At 35.7% G+C, this 9,703-nt stretch overlaps 1 protein-coding gene across 3 annotated transcripts in view; it reads right to left on the bottom strand.

The window, feature by feature from the left end:
• Positions 1-6,298: 6,298 nt before the first annotated feature.
• Positions 6,299-9,703, bottom strand: part of GLRA3 (glycine receptor alpha 3) — an 87,415-nt gene continuing 84,010 nt past the window's right edge. For all 3 annotated transcript variants that reach the window (XM_027741598.2, XM_027741596.2, XM_027741597.2), the window contains one exon: positions 6,299-9,458. In XM_027741598.2, coding sequence (XP_027597399.1) covers positions 9,189-9,458 — 270 coding nt within the window. In that variant the 3' untranslated portion in view covers positions 6,299-9,188. The remainder of the gene's footprint in view (positions 9,459-9,703) is intronic.

The following is a 9,703-nucleotide window of genomic DNA, read 5'->3' as shown; positions in this document are numbered from 1 at the left end:
GAAACAAAATAATTAATGAGTGGGTGAAATCACCTCAGGTCAGCATGTAAGGAGCTCTCAGAAAGGGGCCTTCTTGCACCATCAGAACTTTACCTGAACTACTGACACAACCAGTAGTACTTTTCCCCTGTTCCCTCACCTAGAAGCTGCTTTGATACTGCTTCAAAATTCTTCAGAAAGTTACTTGGCCTCATATATTTGCAATAAAAAATTCAAGGTGTTTTTTGGTACTTAGAAATCTTAATTAAATCTGAGGCTGCTGAAAAAGGGGTAGGACACTTTTGAAAGTGCTTTTAAATTTATTTTCTCAAAATTGTGTGTGGGAATAAAATTGTTTCTGTGTTACCTCTGACCACAACTGTATACAATTGAAAGTTTTTCTGTTGGAGTGAGATATGCTCTTCTTGTCTTATTTTTACTGACCTTCTTTTAGTGGTAGTGCAGTTAAATATTGAACAGTTGGTTGTTATGCCAAAGTAATTCTGTCACGTTATCACTGAGGAGACCCTGCAAAGCCAGTGGGGAAAAGAATATAATGACCACGATATTAATCGATTTTTAGGTTGTAAATACTTCAGTGAACCTTAAACATATAATTCTTTAACTTTTAGGAGACAATTTAGTAACTAGTACAAATTCAAAATTAATAGTGTTCATCATCGTCCCATTTAACTAGCATCTAAATCATGTTCTTGAGAAATTAAGGATAAACAGTAAATGGATGCTAGCATCTGTTCTAGTCTGCAACTATTCTGTAGTATCTATCTATAATAATATCCTTGGTATAATTTCAGATCAAAGTTCAGGGTGTTCTCAATGCTGTTTCCATATTTGTTCAGTGAATGTGAAAAAGGTGAAGTCTGCTAGGAAAGCAACATGATGGTGATACAACAGACAAACTGACTTACAGATTTACATTGTTTACATTGCTGAAGTGTATGGGCTCACGTCCTCTTAGATATAATATGAAGTTACCCATTCCTCAGAAAAACATATATATCATAGAATTGTAGAATGGCTTGAGTTAGAATCTTAAATATCATCTAATTCCCACTCCCTTGCCATGGGCAGGGGTTACACTGGACCAGGTTGCTCAGAACTCCATTCAACCCAGCCTTGAACACTTCCAGGGGTGGGGCATCCTCAGCTTCTCTTGGAGACCTGTTCCAGTACCTCATCACCCTCAAAGGAAAGAATTTCTTTGTAATATCTGATTTAAACCTACTCTCTTTCAGTTTGAAGCCATTATCACTTGTCCTATTTCTACATTCCCTGTAAAAAAGTCTCCCTCCATCTTTCTTGAAGGTTCCCTTCAAGTACTGAAAGGCCACAATTAGGTCACCCTGAAGCCTTCTAATACTTCCTTCTTTGCCTTTATTATAGCATGGCAGCACACCTATTGTTAATAACTTTCAAAATGAAGTATGATTTGTAGCATGAATAGTAGTTATGCTTTATAAATTTCCCTCTTAATAATGACAGTCAGTGCCTGGATCGTCTTCCAGAAGAATGCATTTTGCTGAAGTTTATCTCCTGGAACAAAACCGAAATACCCATGACATCCCTCAATCCATGTGCGAGGGAGCCATCTCGTGGTCTAATTTATACTGTCCGGAGAAATGACGATGCTTTTGCTACTATAAAACAAGAAATGGATGGGGAGGGAAACCTCATTCGCATATAATGCAATCAAGTATAATTGAAACTTGTAAAAATGTCCGATATCCTCCTAAATAAGTTCATCTTAATACTCATAACGAGTGATCTAGCACACCTACATGAGGTTTACTCCAACTTCATACAGAATCACAGAATGGGTCAGGTTGGAAGAGAGTACAGTGGGTCAACTGGTCCAACCTCCCTGCTCAAGCAGGGTTATCCTAGAGCACATTGCACATCTGGATTGCATCCAGATGGTTCTTGAGTATGTCCAGTGAGGGAGACTCCACAACATCTCTGGGCAATCTGTTCCAGTGCTCGGTCACCTGCACAGTAAAGTGCTTCCTCATATTCAGGTGGAAAAACAAGTTGCAGTATAATGTGCTTTTAGAAACAACTGTTTAATGTCTTCTGTACCTACTGAACATACCTACTGAGAATAAGTAAACACACCCAAAGTAACACCCTGATGTTTTCAAGTAAGTCAGAGTGTTATTTGGCTTGTTAAGAGAGGAATTAAAACATGGCATAAGTGGATTTGAGGCTGAACTCGTTACCTCAGTAGAGGTTTTAAATACAGATCACTTAAATAAGGACTAACATTACAAGAAAAGTTTTTTCAGTCTTGTGAAAGTGCAAAGCCCTGCATCTGGGGAGCAACAACCTATGCACCAGTGTATGCTGGGGGATGAACAGCTGGAAAGTAGGTGTTCAGAACAGGACCTGGGGGTCCTGTGGGCCCCAAGCTGAACATGAGCCAGAAATGTGCCCTTGCAACAAAGATGACTAATGGTGTGCTTGGCTGCATTAACAGTGTTGCCAGCAGGCTGAGGGAGGTGATTCAGGACTGGTAGGACCACATCTGGACTATTGTGTCCAGTTTAGGTGGATTTCATCAGTTTATGTAAAATTTGTGTGGAGTTTGTAAAGAAGATGGAGTCAGAGGCAATGAGCACAGGATGTTCCCTCTGAATATTGCGAAACACTTTTTGCTCTGAGGGTGACAGAGCACTCCACAGAGGCTGTGGACTCTTCATCCTTGAAGATATTCAAAAGCCGTCTGAACACGATGCTGGGCAACCGGCTGTAAGTGGCCCTCCTTGAGCAGGCGGTTTGCAGAAGATGACATCCAGAGGTCCCTTCCAACATCAGCCATTCTCTGACTTTGTAAGTCTGTGAAGTAATTGTTGAAATATCTCTTTTTTTTTTAATGAGGAAACATTATATATATATTTTGCTTATTAAATGTTTAGAAGTATATTATTTAAATTTTGAAAAAGTTTGATTTATTTCCAAAATGACAATTTTGCTGTAATTCTAGTTTGCGACTTCTGATGATTGTTGTCCTGGGTTTTAAATTCACATATTCAGAAAAAAAATTGTTCTCAGATCCTGATAGTGTATAGTGAGTAGGATAGTACAAAATAAAATCTAATGTATGGACTATGTGAAATTAAATATTTTTTAAAATTTAAAAAATAATTAGATATTTTAAAAATAATTAGGTAACTATATATACAATCATGAAAAAGAATATTTGATATCTGATTTTCCAGAATTCTGTGTTGAAAATGCCACATAGTTTATGCCATACAATCATATATTGATCTCTTTAAGATCTATTACTTCTCTTTTCTATGACATTATTTGACTGTTAATTTCTTGTTTAATTGTTTGTTGCTCACCTGGTACAGTACATTTGCAGTTTTCTTGCTCTGGGAACTATGTGAAAACATTTGCTACTGCAGTAGTTTCATGGCGTTGTTGCTTGGGAACATACTGGAACAAGGTCAGAGGTACCAGTTATGCTTTGCTTTTGGGCAGACAAGGTGTTACAGATCTGCTGGAGCAACAGCTGTCACAAATAGTAAAGATCTGATCACACAGTTCTGTGGGCTCTATGAAGGCTTGCTCAAGATTTCTGTTAAGGTTTCCCTGGTGGTCTTGTTACATTTGACTGTTCTCTTGAGAAATTTCTATTTTATAAAGCTCCAAGTCATAAGTGTACTGAACTGAATTATTAGAGACAGGTAATGGAAATACTTCATTAGCAATTATGTCAAACTTTTTGTTTTGTATTCCATCAATGTGAAAAGCAAGTTGAAATGTATGAACTGATGTTGCCTTTTGTCATATGTGGGCAGGGACTGCAAAACATTTGTGATGTCTGTTAAAAATTTCTAGTCTAAATGGCATCACACTGACATGTGGCTATTACTTAGATGAGCGTTCTCTGTGCTCTTTATAAGTGCATTAACAATGCTGCAATCAGATTATCAGAACTCAGACTGTTTGCAAAGGATTTATTTGCTAACTTCAGGCATTTTTTTATCAAGGAATACTTAGGAGGGCTCACAGTTCTATAAAATTTTCAAAAGTCTATTTTGCTGCAACTGACATTCTTTGCCTTTTTGATAAGATCAACAGGACTATTTGAGCATGGTTGTACTTATTTCAATAGATATTTGTCAAGATAACTTTCCTTGAGTTTTCAGAATGAGCTTTTTTCAGAACTGGAGCCCATATAACAACTGAAGGCACTCTATCCTTCTCTCAAGTTTTCACTCCTGAAATACTTAATGGTAGTGCTCCTTAACTACTGCTGAGGATTTAATCCTTTTTTTTTTCCAATGGTGTTGATACTCCCTTCTTTGACTCTAAATTCGTTGCCTAAAATATCATAAAAAAATTGCATGTTTTCTAAAAAAAGTTGTTTATTTTTTTTTGAACAAAATATCTACAATGATACGGGTGTTACCATAAATTTCACATTTTTAACACTTCTGTCTGCAGAGAATGTCAGCTTAAGTGCAATATGATACTGTAATACAGCAAAAAGGAATCTAATTAAATCCATGCACAACACATTTATAGATTTTTACCAAAAAGGAAGTACTTTGAGATGAAATTGCCATCAGACAGAACTCACGGAGAATATTTTGAAAACTCACAGACAAGTTATTAATACACTATCATGTAAATTTTTCTTTTTTCTTGCTGTAGCCTTTAAAAAGCCAGGATCACTAACACACAAAATACTGTATATTATGTTAAACCTTTATGTCAAAAGCTTATGGTGCAATTTCTTTTTATACAACTCACAATTCCACATTCATGGAACATCAGTAGCTACTTTAGTCCATTTCATCTGTTAGTATCACTCTGTCATCCATTAAAATACAAACATAAGAAACATTTATTGCATATTTCACAAAGATGAAAGTGAAGAAGTGCAGTAATATTTGAGAATGTCAAGAATACAGGATGAGCCAACATTTTTTCTGGCATTAGCCCACTGTTTCTAGCAATCTAACCTGCTTCCACAAGCCTTCCAAATTGATAGTACTTCAGTAATTACTGTAGGTGATGTGTGTTGCCTGAAGACACCTTTTCCATAACCACTCCAAAACAGAATACTCATTTCATTATTAACAAGTAGTCTGGTTTGTGAATTATATTTTTCTTCTTAGTTGTCTCAAAAAGGAAAAGAACTGTGAAGGTCTGATATAATTGTCATCTAAATAGCCAGTAAGATGTGGATAAAGTTATTTTATTATCTCACAGGCGTACTGTAAGCACTACGAGCTCATTTAGCAGTTTCACAGTTTAAGGCCAAATTCTTCTCTGTTGGATTAGATTAATTCCTATAGTAGCTCAAATGAGAGCAGAAGTTACACAAAAGTACATCTTTTCCAGCCAACCACGTTAGCTTGGGCTGGAAATGGTATAAATAAATTTATTTCCATCTAATATAAAATTATTGCTACAAATAATACTTTTTTCCCCCCCTAAGGTTAAGGAAGACTTTCTATTTTTTCCTACTATTAAAAATATAAGGTTTTGTACAGTTTATTATATTCTATTTTTATCTACATTATCAGCCTACAGTTCTGTAAGGGATTAATATAAAAAGTGGAAGCAATACCTTACTCCTTAAATGTAAAGTGCACATCTAAATCACCTAAATATGTCTGTCTAGTAAGCAAACAGAATCACCCCTCACACACTACAAATGATTCTTTAGAAATATCTGAATTCTAAACAGTAAAACACCTTCAAGCCTCCTATATTTTGTCAGCATTATAGAGGAAAAAACCATTCCTCTAACCGTGAGAGCGCATTGTGTTGGTATTTGAATATAATTTTAAAAATAAAATACCTTTTGCTGTTTCAAATTTAAGCAGGAGTTTGGTATTGTGGTAGTTCAGTAATTCTACTGCACCTCAAAGGGACCTTTCTTATCCTCTCTCAAAGTCCTGGAATTTTTGGCATTATGAGGGGTGACACGGAATGGGCCTCATCTCTTTTTAGTAGAGGAAGAAAAGACAGTCATATGAGAGGTTCCAGGCTCTGCTTTGGGCTTCTCTCTTCCTGTGGTCCCTGTTATGCTATGCACAGCCCACACTTTTCATCCTGTACCTTCCTGTTTTGCTCCTCTTTACATTAGGAAAGCGGATGGTGAGGAAGTCAATCTGCACAGGTAGAAACTGCTCTCAGAAAACAATATATACTTCGTAGCAGTTGATATAAACTGTTTCTCCCTGCAGCTACTGCTCCTGCCTGAACAGTTGTACCTATGGCAAGGATACTGTGAGACTGGGAAAAATAATAAGGGTGTCTCATCCTTCCTTTTTTTCCCTTTGTAGTGACTGTGCCAGCTCTTTAGTAGCTGTGTTATTGGGGTATTCCTCCAGATCCTATGGTTCCCCCTCTCTTTTCATTGTGTTCCAATGTCCTTCTAGTACCAGTATTTTATTTTGAAAGTACAGGGCTGACCTACAGAGACCACAAAAACATGACCTGAGAACTACAGGGTCTGCACCTATGGTGAATAATGACTTTGGACAAAGCTGCATTAGCCTGTCATACGGGGGTTGTGCTTAAAAGAAGCCTTGTTGTTTGCTAAGGACTTGTACTCAGGCCTGGTCCAGTAATAGTGAAATGAGGTGGCTATCTACTTCAGCCTAATTAATGGATTCTTATTTATATGTGGATGGCCCCCTGCTAGATACCATCTGCCTCAAGCATTATTTCCTTGATAATTATTTTTCTGCTTCTCCACTGTCTCTTTCATGGGACTGTAGCACAAATACTGCAGCCTGACAAACACTGCAGAGTACCTTTCAATTCTTCCATCTTCTTAATAGTATTCTCTGCTGCTTCACTATAAAGTTACAAAAGAATCAACTCCCACACTAATCTTAGCTGATGTCTGTATCTATTGATTCTAGCTTTGTAAAGAGGGCTGGCATGCCAGCTGGCAGTTTTGGACTTTTCCCCTAGTCAGTGGTGAACAGCAGGCATTTGTGCCTTGAAGTTTCTTATCATCTCAAATGACATTTCTCTCTTTCTTTACCAGGTGCCTGTACACTAAGTCATTTAGGAATAATCTAAGTGAAAATTGAATTTTAAGTTATTATTTCTTTTTAAAAACACATTATTAGTGGACTGCAGAGGCCTCTGTTACCTTGGCAAAAGTAACAGAAAAAAACCAACCCATAAAACCAGTTCAGGAGAGATCTTGGTTCCATTATATCAAAATAGAACATCTTTACTCACCTGAGGGCAGCAGAATGATATGCCAAAAGTTATGTGCATTTGAAAACAGCCCTTAAACAAAATACTGTTGACTTTGCTACTAACAGAAGCAAATTAACATCCCTTTTCATACAATACAGTTAATGACATCTTTGAGAGAGGTGAATATAACTCAACTGAAATATCAACCATTAGTTCATGATACTTCCTCACACAGAGGAGCACCTTCATAAGTGAACATCATATTTTGGAACATGCACATAAATAGATCAACAAAAAGCAGACACCATCTCAGCAAGAAAAAAAAAATATTTTAAGTAAATTGAATTAATTTTAGATCATAAATGAAGTAAAACTATAAAAGAATAATAGTTTTAAAATAAAGGCGGATTATACACCTTCTTTCTGACACAGTTTAACAAAATCTGAGAGCTACTATTTTAGAATCTCTCTAAGTAATCCTTGGAGGAAAACAATAACAAACCAAAGCCAAGGTTACTATATTACTCGGTGCAGAGTTACATTGCTACTGCTTCTTCCTATGCACCATGCCTTTGGCAGTGCACCAGATGTTTGTTTCCAGCTGATTTTGCTTTTGTATACACATTCTGATCAACAACAAACCAAAAATTTTAAACCTGTTCAAAATAAAAATATTTTGCAATGAGAATCAGCCTCAGCTACTGGACTTAGAGTATCTAATAATTCTAAATGATGCATTTTCATATCTTAGCATAGTTTTGTTTTCCAATAGACAAGATTGATCTATGGTGTTACAATTCAAAGAAGCAACTAAAATGACTTATTTAAACCTAAACAGGGAAGATTTTTCTAAGAGTTTTAATGGTTGGTCTCCTATTTATTAATGTGAAATACAGTAAATGTAAAAGACCATCCAGATCCTTTTTTATGTTTTAGATGAGCTTCATGTTTCTCCAAAGTTGTGAAGTGCTTCTTAAGCAATATCTAAGTTATATCAATAAACTTCAAAGCATGAGTCAGAAAACTTGATATATTCATAAATTAAGCTTCCTATATTTATGTAACATGTAGGAGATGAATGTGCATAAACATAACTGTGTTCATCCTCCAAAGGCTTCAGTGGAGTTCACTATTTGCTTTCAGTTTTGGTCCAAGATCTCTTTGCATTGAATCAAAGTGAAGTATTGCAAAATTTTGATGTAGTTTGTCTATTTCACTAGCTGTATGAGTTTCATGAATTGAAGAAAAAAACCCTTAAAATATAAAAAATATTTAAAAATATGTTTCAATTATCAAAGTGTAAGTAATTAAAAGGAAAAAAAATCCTTTACAGGAGTCAATACCTTACAAATTTTAATATATTTCTCATGTGATAGGCAGACTACTAGGCTGTATACTTTGTGCTGTCAGAGACTATTTCAACAAACAGGGGAACAGTAATATAAATACATTTAGTAAATTATATGACTTAAATATGTCAAATATATTCATTGCAAAACCACCAGTACTGTTCTTAAGACTAGATCAAGTCCTTTAAATTGTTTTCTCCAATCAGTAATTTGTAATTATATTGTAAAATTGAAATCAATGTTACAAACACTAATCTATTCTGTAATACTGTGAGATTTATCTAGGGTACTCAGGAACCATTTTTAAAATTAAAAATACATCAGAATTAAAAAAAAAAATTAAGGACCATCAGAGAGTACTGTATAGTTATACCACTGTGTAACAGTATGTATCAATACTTGGCAGTAAAGGTTCAGTAGAGAGTGATTTACAATGAAAAATTTGTTAATATTTAGCTTTACAAGGAAAGTTTACAATAGCAGGTGTATCTTTTCTGGGTGTCATTCTTCCATCCTGGTCATTGCAGTCCACGTAGGATCTTTTTTCACCACCTCAGTGTTTTTAACTCTTCCAGTCACTCCTCTGATGTGCATTTCTAAAAAAAAGCTTCTGGTCGAGTGTGACAGCCAGATCTTTATGTACTGCAAGCCTTAGTCTTGTTATTGGTGAATGTCCTCATGCCTGATGATTTTGTAAATTACCCAATAAAAAATGTTGAAAATCAGAAAGGCTAACGGGAAACAAGCTCTGGATATTGTGTCTATTTTCTTGGCCCGGTCAATGAATACCTTTCTCATCTCATCAGGGCTTTTTGGTACAGCTTGAACAGGATTATTTGGCCCCTTTTGTGTCATTCCATCTTTTGCTTGCACGCATGGGCCCACTCCGTATGCTGTAAAGCTAAACTGACTTTCACGTGCATCATCATCCTGTTGGACAAAAAAAAGAAAAAAAAAAGAATATAAAGAAAACGAGCAAGAAGGTTTTTTTTAATTACTATTATTTACACAAATCTTACCTGCTGCTAAACAACAGTTGCACCATTACCTCAATGACTTCTTGAATCCACAGTTTATTTTAACGGGTTGAAATTTCATCCCTATCAGTGTCTGTCAAAAATATTGTAGGAGTTTTAACAAGCACAGAATTTTTCTATTTGTTTATAGATTCTGTA

Source organism: Pipra filicauda, unplaced genomic scaffold, assembly GCF_003945595.2.
Source record: "Pipra filicauda isolate LSUMZ 115617 unplaced genomic scaffold, ASM394559v2 scaffold67_size6003252_pilon, whole genome shotgun sequence".
Lineage (NCBI taxonomy): Eukaryota > Metazoa > Chordata > Aves > Passeriformes > Pipridae > Pipra > Pipra filicauda.
The sequence above is the reverse complement of the archived record's forward strand: the minus strand, read 5'-3'. Positions and strand labels throughout refer to the sequence as shown.